General features: G+C 36.7%; 1 protein-coding gene across 6 annotated transcripts in view; it reads left to right on the forward strand.

The window, feature by feature from the left end:
• The window catches only part of USP37 (ubiquitin specific peptidase 37), an 89,491-nt gene extending 76,986 nt beyond the window's left edge, over positions 1-12,505 (forward strand). For 4 of the 6 annotated variants that reach the window (XM_045560088.1, XM_045560091.1, XM_045560089.1 and 1 more), the window contains 5 exons: positions 2,090-2,150; positions 3,809-3,924; positions 6,656-6,725; positions 7,306-7,444; positions 7,931-12,505. In XM_045560088.1, coding sequence (XP_045416044.1) covers positions 2,090-2,150; positions 3,809-3,924; positions 6,656-6,725; positions 7,306-7,444; positions 7,931-8,018 — 474 coding nt within the window. In that variant the 3' untranslated portion in view covers positions 8,019-12,505. Of the gene's footprint in view, positions 1-1,514; positions 1,616-2,089; positions 2,155-3,808; positions 3,925-6,655; positions 6,726-7,305; positions 7,445-7,930 lie in introns of those variants that run through there. The other 2 variants (XM_045560090.1, XR_006736972.1) reach the window with 2 other exon arrangements.
• The last annotated feature ends 584 nt before the right edge of the window (positions 12,506-13,089 follow it).

Genomic DNA, 13,089 nt, shown 5'->3' on the forward strand with positions numbered 1-13,089 from the left:
TTGAGCCCAGGAGTGTAAGACCATCCTGGGCGATATAGCAAGACCCTGTCTCAAAATAACATAAAATCTAATTTTCAGATTTTAGTAATAGAACATTTATCTGTTCTTTTCTTTATGCAGTCATCTGTTCTTCAATTTTTACTTTATGCTGGTTGATTTGCACTGTTGCAGTTACTTGAGATATCAGACTTAGAGTTAGTGTTTCCATGGTTATCTAATCCTGTGCAATGCAGGTCGTGTTAGTAAAAATTTACCACGACTCTCTAGAATGAATGGGTAATTTTAGTGCTTGCAGATGATCACATTAAGAAATCTGCCAGTGCCTGTAATCCAGCTGCTTGGGAGGCTGAGGTTCAATTTTTAAAAGCTTCTCCTGTACAACTTACTGTATGTTCTAAAAAACAGAACAAAACAAAAAGCTTCTCCCAGTGATTCTAATGGGCAGCCAAGATTGAGAACTGCTTTAAAACCATTTCAGAACCAGCTGTTCTATATCCTTTTATTTATAAGGAGTACTATTCCAGTTATCTTGTCTTCAATATATATGTATGTCAAACTATTTTACAAATAATATATAGTAGTCCTTTGTTTTAGAAAACTGACTTTAATATAAATGACCAAGGTCTGGCTTTTCAGCGATAGTTCTTTATAGTACTGGAAAAAAAAAAATCAACACCCCTCTTTTTCGTACATAAAAGACATATATCCTATTTTTTGTCAGCTGACCCAGTTAAAACTATACTGTTTTTCTCCTATATGAAGGTAGGGTGATAAGACGCAGTGTCTTTAGTTTGGTATAGCTGCATAATTCTATTACTAACTAAAAAGGAACCTTTTTACCGTTTGGTTTCAAAATAGACTTATTCTGAACAAAGTATAAAATAAAATTTTAAAAGTATAAAATAAGTGGTTAAATTATATTTTTGTATTCGTGCATCATTTGCAAATTATCTTTTCTCTGCAGATGAAGAGGGAAATTTTTTTGTTATATAGTCAACATTTCTCTGTTTTTATAATTAAAATAGTCATCTAGGCCAGGCGCGGTGGCTCACGCCTGTAATCCAGCCCTCTGGGAGGCCGAGGCGGGTGGATCGCTCGAGGTCAGGAGTTCGAGACCAGCCTGAGCGAGACCCCATCTCTACTAAAAATAGAAATAAATTATCTGGACAACTAAAAGTATATATAGAAAAAATTAGCCGGGCATGGTGGCGCATGCCTGTAGTCCCAGCTACTCGGGAGGCTGAGGCAGTAGGATCGCTTAAGCCCAGGAGTTTGAGGTTGCTGTGAGCTAGGCTGACGCCATGGCACTCACTCTAGCCCGGGCAACAAAGTGAGACTCTGTCTCAAAAAAAGAAAAAAAAAATAGTCATCTAGTTTGAGACATTTTCAGTAGATATTAGAGGTACTATTTTTTTCTAAGAGAACCTCAAATATATCATTGGGTAAATAACCATCAATAGCATTTATTTAGTATTTACCAAGCATCTACTTACTATGTGTTTTGGTTTCTTTAGCAAGAAGAGAAGTAGAAACCTATGAATTATATCTTGTGGAAATGTTCATCTTGCTGTCACAGACTTAGGGCAAGATTTGGCTCACCATTAGCTCAGGAGAGGTGATTGTATACCCCTTTCCTTCTCTGCATTCAGTGTCATGTGGGTTGTTTGAAACTGACCATAGTGGGAGTATGTATGCCTTGGAAATTGGCAAATGCTATAAATCAGGGGAAAGGAAAGACAGCAATTTGCTAGCTGTCCATTATGTGCCAAGCATTTTATACATATAAGAAGAAAGGGAATTATATCAGAATGTCACATTGAATGGTTTTCGGTTGACAAGCCAAATGTCACTGACAAGAGGAAATAGCACTTAAGCCTTTTCAACTTCCAGGGTTGTGTTTTAATAGGACAGTGTTAAAAAAAAAAGTAAAGAACTTATCCACATCCCTCCAGTCATATTCCAGACATCCATAAGATTGTGGAAAGCATTATTATTAGCAAATGCTTGCATAGGAGCTGCTTTTATCTTCATTAGATAAGTGTAATTAATACCTCTTTAAATACCTTAGTTTTTGTTCTTGTCCCTTTAGGAGGCTTGGGAACAGAAAGAAGATGATGACCTTAAAAGAGCTACAGAGTTAAGTCTTCAAGGTTTGGAGATCATTTTAATTATGTTTTTCTAATGGTGAAATGTATCACACAGGCTGGGCATGGGGGCTCATGCCTGTAATCCTAGCATTCCGGGAGGCCAAGATGGGAGCATCCCTTGAGGTCAGGAGTTCGAAACCAGCCTGAGCAAGAGCAAGACCCTGTCTCTACTAAAAGTAGAAAAAATTAGCCAGGCATGGTGATGCCTGCCTGTAGTCCCAGCTGAGGCAGGAGGATGGCTTGAGCTTAGCAGTTTGAGGCTGCAGTAGCTATGATCATGCCACTGCACTCTAGCCAGGGCAGTAGAGCACAACTCTGTCTCAAAAAAAAAAAAAAAAAAAAACTATCATGCATTAAAATTAAATGTTTTAATAGCAAGAAATTTGAACACCTCCCAGGTAAAGAAATAGAACCTAAAATGCTTCCTGTGTATCTTCTTTTCCCCTACTTAACATTTTTATTTATCTTTAGCTTGCTTTTTAAAATGATTTTATCTATATCTGTATCCTTAACAATATATTTTTTAATTATGAAAAATTAAACAAGAAAAGTCTATCTGTTTAATGAAAGAGTAATATTACCACTGTTAAGACTCCTATGAGAACATAATGTGGCTTTAGTTTCCCCATGAATTTTCAAGAGCTCACTCTGGGGAAGTCAGTGGTCAAAATCATGAGTGAGTATTCAGTATATAAAGTTCACACAGTCATGGCATTTGGCAGAACTAATATGTAAACTAGATACTGGAATTCCATAGAGATAGGAAGTTGGAGGAAGTGGATGTAGGAGTCATGTCTTATGTCTTTTGGACATTGAGTAATGTAAATTGGATTGGTTCTCAACTTCTGCATTGCTGGCTTAGGATACAGCTTTGAGTTTCTTAGGTCTGCTGAGTCAGCCACCCATGTATTTACAGTTTCCAGAATTTTAATGCTATAATTAGTCTCTTACTTTTCTTTCCATTCATAGGTGTTCATGTCTTTTAAACACCACTATACTGTGATTTTAGTGGAGCTAATTATATTTTAAAGCAAATAGCCATTTATTTACAAATGCTCCTGGGATTCTTTATTTAAAATCATTAGTAAAGATAGATTCTTCCAGTGGAAACACATTATTTAAGAAAAGGTGGATCTTGGATTTGTTTAGTGTATATCAGGTGAAATTTAAAAGTTAAAGTTTGAGTTTCCCTTATTTTTTGCTATATTTCAAGAAATGATTTAATATTACAGAAAACAAAAGAATACTAACCTTTTTGTGGTCTCTTTTCTGTGAGAATAATTTATATTTGCTAGCGGAACCTATAATATGCACCAAATACTTTAAATCTGTCACATAGTTTATGTGATATAGAACTTAGTGCGATTAGATTATTAGATTTTATTATTATAAAATTATATTCTTTTTCAATTTTATTCCTTTCTTATAAGGTTTAGATCCCCTTATATAAATATACTTAAAAGAAAAAGGAACATTTATTTTACAGATACATATGTCTGCAGTGTTATTCCCCAGAGTAGACTGAGCACATTGGAACCCTAATAATAATACATGTTTTGTTAGGATGATAAAATATGTATGTCAGGGTATTTTATCTTCCTAATTATATCTCTTATGTCTATTCCAAGAACTTTTATAAGATTTTGTTTTTGTGTTTTCAGAGTTTAACAGCTCTTTTCTGGATGCACTGGGTTCTGATGAGGACTCTGGAAATGAGGATGTTTTTGATATGGAATACACAGAAGCTGAGGCTGAGGAACTGAAAAGAAATGCTGAGGTAATTTTTTACCCCTGGGTAGAATCAGTCAGATTATCAGCGTTACTCCTCCTGCTCTTGACTTTCCAAGGCCTTGCTTTCAGTGTCCACTGCAGGTTCATTTCTGCCTGTTTGGCAGCTGTCAAATGGTCTTCATTTTCTCTTGTTATTTGCTTTTCATTTCTTATATGTAAGATTCAAAACAAAACAGGAGCCAGGCACAGTGGCTCATGCCTGTAATCCCAACAGCTTGGGAGGCTGAGGCTGGGGGATTGTTTGAGGCCGGGAGTCGAGACCAGCGTGGACAACATAGTGAGACCTTATCTCTAAAAAAAATTTCTTTTAATTAGCCAGGTGTTGTGGTGCATGCCTATAGTCCCAGCTACTCCTAGCTACTTGGGAGACTGAGAAAGGAGTTTTGCTGGAGCTGCAGTGAGCTATAATGGTGCCACTGCTACTCTAGCCTGGGTGATAGTGTGAACTCCATCTCAAAGAAAAGGCAGGGAAGGGCTTTCTCCCCCACTCCAACTACCTGGAGTAAAAAATGAAAAAAAAAAAAATTAAAAATGGAACAAACCAAAAACAGAAATGCATTTTGATCACCTTATGTACATGTTAGATAAGAACCATGTAAAGGCATGTGTATATTAAATTACCTTTAGTTCCACTAAGTAACTATATTGTCTTTATACTTAAATACCAAAACCAGTTGTTTGTTGCTCAGTGAGAACTGTTGAATTAATGTAAAGTAGGGCACATTGGATTTTTTTTTAACCTTTTTTTCCTTAAATAACTGCCTTTTCCCCCCAAATTTTAGTTACCCAGGATCCCACAATGCTAACACAATTACTGTTAGCATTTTGACATATTCTTTTGTCATACTTATCTCCTCACATGCTTTAAAAAGTCATAATATAAGTACAGTTTTTATCCTGTTTGGGTTTTTTTTATTTTGGAGGTTTTTGTTTTGTTTTTAGAGTTGGAGGTCTCACCATGTTGCCCAGGCTGACCTTGAACTCCTGGGCTCAAGGGTCCTCTCACCTCAGCCTTCCAAGTAGCTGGGACCACAGATGCATGCCACCACATCCAGCTTATCCTGTTTGTTAAAGATTAATTATTTATAGGCATCTTATTTTTTTTCTTTTATCTGTAACATCAGAGATAAGGATGGGGTTTTTTTGTTTGTGGGTTTTTTTTTTTTTGTTTGTTTGTGTTGTTTTTTTGAGGCAGAGTCCCTCTCTGTCACCTTGGCTAGAGTGCCGTGGCATCAGCCTAGCTCACAGCAACCTCAAACTCCTGGGCTCAAGCAATCCTTCTGCCTCTGCCTCCCAAGTAGCTGGGACTACAGGCATGCGCCACCATGCCCAGCTAATTTTTTTTTCTATATATTTTTAGTTGTCCGGCTAATATCTTTCTATTTTTTGGTAGAGATGGGGTCTCACTCTTGCTCAGGCTGGTCTCAAACTCCTGAGCTCAAACGATCCTCCCACCTCAGCCTCCCAGAGTGCTAGGATTACAGGCGTGAGCCACCGCACCCGGCCTGGATGTTATTTTTAATGGCTATACTATCATTCCCTCAAATGAACATCCTACTTATTTAATTTTTAACTAACATTGAGCATTTAAGTTGTTTCTATTTTTTCATTGTAATAAATAATACATTTAGAAACTGTGTATGATTATACTATTTTCCATATTTTGCATTTTCTCCTTTAGATAAATCCTCAGAAGTAAATAATGCTTCAAAAGTTTATGAACATTTTAAGTCTCTGGTTTACATATAGCTATATTCCTTTCCAAAATTTTACTTTATAGTGCTGCCTATATTTTATGAATATCACTTTTCAGTTTTGTTTTTTTACTAACAATATTTTAATAGCATTTTTAAAAATATTTGAAATGTGACAGTTCACTTCTAATCCCTACAGCAACACAGCAACTCTTTTTTTTTTTTTTTTTGAGACAGAGTCTCACTCTGTTGCTCAGGCTAGAGTGCCGTGGCATCAGCCTAGCTCACAGCAACCTCAAACTCCTGGGCTCAAGCAATCCTCTTGCCTCAGCCTCCCAAGTAGCTGAGACTACAGGCATGTGCCACCATGCCTGGCTAATTTTTTCTATATATATTTTTAGTTGTCCATATAATTTCTTTCTATTTTTAGTAGAGACAGGGTCTCGCTCTTGCTCAGGCTGGTCTTGAACTCCTGAGCTCAAATGATCCACCTGCCTTGACCTTCCAGAGTGCTAGGATTACAGGTGTGAGCCACAGTGCCTGGCCAGCAAGTCTTTTTCATTTTTTCATTATGTTGTCCAGTACCTAACTGTTAACTATTTTTACAGAGCTATAATTATTATTGCATTTTTGTGGGTTTGAAAATCAAGTTAATATGTTGCTGCTCCACATCAATTTCTTTAATATAATAATTAAATGATATTGCATTGAATTGACATACCACTAACTAGTCAACTATTACTGACTTTTGTTCTGACTTTTCAGTAGATAATGCTATAGTCTATAATTTGATACATATGCTATTTTTTTCCTTTGAATTATTTCCTTGGAGTAAATTCTTAGTTGGAGTAGAATTCTTAGGTCAGAGGGTATCAACATTACAACCACTAGATTTTTTTTTTTAATTTATTGAGTATGACTACACCATACACTGAAGCTTACCATGTCAGCTTTGATAATAAATTTAAATTCAGTGTTTTGCTTTTATTCAAATCAAGAGTTATATCCACTTCTGTTTTCCAGACAGGAAATCTTCCTCATTCCTATCGGCTCATCAGTGTTGTCAGTCACATTGGTAGCACTTCGTCTTCAGGTAAATGGACATCATGATTTCAGCATTTTATAAATGAAGTATCCAGCATTTGCTCCTTTTTACATTGCTCTTTGACTGGCTTTGTGAGGTGTAAGATGAATACGTCAAGAAAAAAACTTTTAAATCTCTTTTTGATCACATTCAATATGAACTATGGGGAGGAGGAAGGAGGGGATGGTTATATATACACACCTAATGGGTGCAGTGTGCACCGTCTGAGGGATGGACACGCTTGAAGCTCTGACTCAGGTGGGGCAAAGGCAATATACGTAACCTAAACATTTGTACCCCCATAATATGCTGAAATAAAAAAGAAAAAATGTATGAATTGGGTAAATGGATGTAATTGTTTTTATTTCTCTATTCATAAATGACCTAAATTTTTCCTGAGCAAAATATATTTATCAAAAACGGTGTCCCAGTATAGTATATTCCTCCCTACTTCTCTGTATGTGTTTTTAGAAACATTGTTGGGAGTAAGATGGATGTGGTAGCTATTTCTCTTTCTCAAATTTCCTGTACCTGATGAAGATTCAGTATGTTTTTAAAAACCTCAGTTTTAAAATTTTATTTGTTACAGGTCATTATATTAGTGATGTGTATGACATTAAGAAGCAGGCATGGTTTACTTATAATGACCTGGAGGTATCTAAAATCCAAGAGGCTGCCGTGCAGAGTGATCGGGATCGGAGTGGTTACATCTTCTTTTATATGCACAAGTAAGAAACTTTGTCAGACTCAAAGTAATGGGTGAAAAATCACCTGAACTCTTTCTTTTTCCTTTGAGGGTAAAATGTGCCTTATAAGTCCAGAATATTTTTTCTCTTAAGTCAACATTAATAACTCATCACACAGTAGTATCTAGGTATGGAACTTAAGACAGTTTATTTTATAATAGAAGCTGTCCTGTCACAAACCGTTTTTGTCTTCCAATTTTATTAGCTAGAAGATCTGATTTATATGGATGAGAACTACATAGAATTTTCATTAAAGCTAACTATTGCCAGTTCTCCACTGTTCTCAAAAATCAGCACCCAGGGGGTTAAGATGGTGATCAGATGAGTGAGCTGTTTATTTAATAAAATGTAGGCACCAAATGGGATTATGCAGGCTTTATCAGCATCTATTTTCTGTTGCTTTTTATCCTGTTTATCCTTTGGTTCTGCTCACTAAATTTTCTGGGGGTCTTTTTGTTTTATTTTAAGAGAGATCTTTGATGAGCTGCTGGAAACAGAAAAGAACTCTCAGGCACTTAGCATCGAAGCAGGGAAGACTACCCGTCAGGCCTCGTGAGGAACAAACTCCTGGGATGGCAATTGTGCACTGCGTATTCTCTCTTACTGCCACCCACACCTTTCCTCTGCCCAAGGAGAATTTGGAATTCTACTTGATGCGGGAGCAACAAACAGCTCAGGGTCAAACCAGAAGACTAAAATTGGAGTTATACAGAATGCTCCATGCTATTTTATGGAAACCTTGGTCTCACATCTGTAGCTGATTATCCTCTTTTTCTCCTACAAGAGTGGCACTTCCTTTTGTCTTAGGAATACATGTTGTAAATATATAAACATATATGTACACACACACACACGTACACGGGATGAATGGAGCCTTAAAGAGTTAGGATGAGCCACAGGATTATGCCTGCTTGTAATTAATAGCACAGCAGTTTGGAGAAGAAGAGAAGGTGTCAAAGAGTCCATTCACCTGAGAAATGTGTGAAGATATACCCGTCAGTTGGCTTTTAGCTTTTATGTTTCTTGCGTAGTTTCACTCAAGTCTGCAACCTTTCATGTGTATTTTCTTATTAGTAAAGTTCACTGGAAAGCCAGCTCTTCATGTTACACTAATGACAGTTTGTTCTCCTTGCAAGAGAGGGGTATTGCTGTCACCTGACTTGAGGAGCTTTTATTTTTTTTTTTAATTTCATGAATTTGTAATGTCTTTGCTGTTTACATGTAGTCCCAAGAAATGGATTGTTGGTGCTTTGGAATGTGTATGGTTCCACATTTAATATTCATTGTACATTTTGTGTTTTCTCTAAAGAAATTTCTTCACACAATATGTTCATTATATATCATCTATATTATTATGGAGATGAAGATAGAATCTTATTTTCTTTTGTATCATTCTTCCATGGAGCAGCATTACCCTAATGAATTGCACCCAAAACTTTAAGAGGGAGAAAAATAATCTCTCTCCAGTTGGGACTCCCCAGCAGGAATACTTAGGGATAAGGAAGAATGCTAGCATCTCTGTCTCTCAAACATAGGACAAGAGAAGCATTCTTGTGTTAAAGCTAAAATTCTGGACCACTAAAGCTAAAAGCCCTACCGCAAGTGTGAAATTAAGTACTTGAGCTGTATGATAAAGCTTGAGCATTTAATCATTTGCTGTCTGGCTTTACCCTTAAAGTAAGGTGGGGATTAAAATGTGATTGGTTTAGGGTATCCCAAGAACTAAGAAATAACAAAGGTGCATAATATATTTATGTTACTTGTTAGGTGCTCAGAGTTGAGGCTAAATGGGGATGTAACATCAAGTGCTACATTAATCACTTAGCTGACATAACCAGTTAAGCAGCTTATGAAACCATATAAAGAACGAGTTTGAGGGTGGAATTCTGTCCACAAAATAATTTTGTGAGCCTGGGTATCATGAGGATCACACAGAGTTAAGTATAGCAAAATGAAACCTTCATTAATTTTTTTCATGTTTTTTCTTGCTTTTATTATAAATGAGGGGATTATTCTTCAGTTCTGAGGGAGGGACAAAAACCGTCAGGTTTTCAGGAAGAAAAAATAATTTAAAACCTATCATCACAGAAGATACAACATCTTTTCTAGAAGATTTCCTTAAGAGAACTTCAGCCCCACTCTTGGAACCTGGATGTGTTCTGACATAGTAATTATTCTAAAATTTTAAATCTTTGAATTGTAATGGCCTCAGCACTTTTGCTTAACTACTGATAAGTGCTTTGCTTCCTGTCACCTGCCTACTTACATTATCGTACTGAATATTCCAAAGTGGTACAGTGGTAGGATATGCAGGAGTAGTTTAGTGCAGAGGAAAATATTTGTTTTCAAAACTAGCTTTTAAAGTTTTGTTTCATTTCTACTAGGAGCCTCATTTGGTTTTGTTTTATTTGAAAATAACCGGTTTTCTCATAAATGGGTGAAATGGTGATCTAATTTTTTGGCTAGTTATTGCTTCTCTTACCTATCTGTGTATCTGAGAGGCACTGTTAAAAATTATTGGGAACGATTTGAAGTGAGGGCTGCATTAAGACATAGAGAAGAATAGAAATAATGCCCTAAGCCTAGACTGCCTCATGAAGCAGCCTCATTTGAGTTGCTTTCAGAGCTTGCAAGGTGTGTATGATTTAGAAGTATACTTGGCTTAAAAACCTGGTTTGATTTCGTGGCTTGAGCAGGACTTATTAGTTGAAGATAGGTTACTAGAGTTATCTCACTGCTCATGTACTTACCAGTTTGGGACTTGAATTTCACTTGATGTCTGTCCATTATTGTGGCCTTGTCAGCCTTCTTCCTTCACTCTTTTACTTACTTCTTTGACTCCAAATGGAGATTTCAGCTGGACAATGTTGACAGGGTTTGTTGGGTTTTTTTGAGCTGGTTATATGTATTTAAAAATTATAAATAGATAATATATTATTGTTTTGCACAGTGTGATCAGTTTGCCCAGAATCGGGGGATGGAGCAGTTAGCCTATTGGGGCCAGGAAGGGACAAGTGAGACTGGGAGACAGAGTGCTTCAGTTCCAGGCAGTCTGTACAGTACCTAATTAACCTTCCTATGGAATATACCAAATGTATGGTTGTGTTACTTTAAATGACATTGAATTGGAACTTGATACTAATTAGTTCTGGTTACAACCTTTTGATCTTAGTTGGAATTTTTTGGAAGGGAAAAATAAAACTAAATTTCAAACTCATTGATTTTTGTCCCCTAATATTATGCAGAGTTGGGAAGTTGCATGTGGCTGGATGCTATTATCCCCTTAGTAGCCATGACTATAATTTAGCCCTACGAGAAGATAGACTATTTCATGGGAATATATTTAAATGTGTGTGCACACTCAGAAGTTTTGTCTCTGCAAGATAGAATAAGAAGCAAGTTCATGAATTGGTCTTCTATTTATATTTTGATTCCAAAAGCTATTTGTTTACTTGCTATGGTCTGTTAATTGCAGGCGGAACTTAAAAGGCTCAGTAACAAATATAACAAATGTAAATATGTTTACATTTTAAGTATACAGTGGTACTTACAGATCTGTTAACTAACTCTGGAAGGCAAATATTAGACTACACATTTCTTTTTTTCTCTCCTTGATCAAATGTAAAATTCTGAAAGAGAGGCTTTAAAAAGTAAAACCTCAGCAAAATAATCCATGAGTTTACTTATTCTTGCACACTGCAGTTACTACATGTACAGCTACAAATCTAGTTGTATAATGAAAATTATCTGGAAACACCTAAATTAAAGAGAAAAACAGGTAGTTTGTAAACTCACTTGTGATCTACTGAAAAGAGGTTATATTAAAACAAATAAAAATATTATTCTCCCTCTTCTCTGTCTTCTGAAATGACTGCAATGGATACTCATAGCTATCCAACTTTTGGGGGGGAGGGCTGTGTTTGATTTAATTGACCCCCTGAGATGGTCTTTTGCTTTAAATTAGGGAAGCGGAGCTAGATCTCCAAGTACATGTGGCTCTTGTATATAGGGAGATTTTTAGAAAAATCATCAATCCAGCACCAGATGCAAGTCACATAAAAGTGTCCCAATAAAATGGGTATGTCCTTTTCCTGCCCATTTTGCTCTTCATTGAGCAAGTGTGTACAAAAACTAAACAGATTTCTGCCCTCTGACACCTTTCTATTGCATTACTTCAGAATTTTAATGTCTCTATTGATATGTCTTATTAACATCTGGAAAAATATATATTTTATTGGAAAACTATAGTTTGTTAAGCCTTGAGAGTTTTGTGGCAGAATTATTTTGCTGTGTTTCATCAGTCATTGACTACCTTATGGCATGCTTTGATTACTAGACTTCAGGCAGTTTCTTTCATTGTATCATACTTATACACAATTAGTAAATTGTTTCCTTTCCATGCCTGTGAGGTGTCTGAGGTTTTGAAGTTTTTATTAAAAAGTATGCCAGTATGAATATAAGCATTTGATTTTAGTAACATTGGACTTAAAAGTACAGAGGTTCCAAGTATAGGTATGTCCACTGGCATAAGAGTAGCGTGGAAGAGGAGGGTCTGAATCAGGATCCAAGTTCGTCAGGTCAGTTGCCAGAACAAGGAGCCATCAACTGAACTGGTTTACTTCAAAAACAGAGTGGGCCTGTGCAAAGGGTGAGACCACATGTGGGTGTGCACACCTCTTGTCCCCAGGTTTCCCTCCCTCTGAGCTTCTTCTTCCCTCACTTCTCTGGCCTATTGTCAGTGTTGTTTCTTTATGCTTAGGGAGAGGAAAACAAGTGAGGTTCCTACACTTTGCCTAACTGAGCCACTACCAGGTTTGCTGGCAGCTGTGGCCACATTATTTGTGAGGTGATTTTTTTTGTTTGTGTTCAGAGTGACTTTTGATTCTGATTCTTTATGTTGTTTTATATGGAGTGGCACTTTTATCTGTGTTTTAGCAGAATTGTTCCTCTGTATCCTTCACAATTTTTCCTTTTGTTTCCTTTTTAAATTATGCATAGAGTTTTTTTTGTGTGTGTGTGAAATTAAAGCCTTTATTAACCTTATGTTGGTTTGACTATTATTTCTGAGAAGGACACATTTTTGCAGACACTTTTAACAACCAGTTTCAAATTGTGGAAATCACCTTCTTTTGGTTTTCTGACTTGGACTTCGTTGCAGCACAGTTACATCTTAGAGGAGATGGAATGGCGAACCAGTGTTTGGCCACAGTCAGCACTGGTTCCTGTTATTTTCATCTGAGGAGCCTGTGAAGCTTTGCAGAGGCTTCTGTGTAACAGTTTGTAAACCTAGCATTGGCCTTTGCTCTTCCTTTGCCTTATTAAGAGTAGAGGCAAAGGGTGAAACAGCATGCGCATTTCATACTTAAGTGCCTTTAGCCTAGACACGGTGGCTGTGCTGCTCTCACTGGGTACTATTTAGTGAGTATTGTGAAACCTCAGTAACAGGCGATCTCCCAGGCCATCCAACTCTCCTTCAACCCTTTAACTTACCACCTGAGTAAGGCAGTGAAGAAAGTACATGTGAAAAGAAAAAGCCATTACTCTGGGAAAGATGTAAACCTGCAAAATGTTTCAGCCCACTTGCCATAGATGAAAATGAGTCATGGTAGAGGAAAAACCTGGCCTGA

The sequence above is a fragment of the Lemur catta genome, chromosome 8, assembly GCF_020740605.2.
Source record: "Lemur catta isolate mLemCat1 chromosome 8, mLemCat1.pri, whole genome shotgun sequence".
Lineage (NCBI taxonomy): Eukaryota > Metazoa > Chordata > Mammalia > Primates > Lemuridae > Lemur > Lemur catta.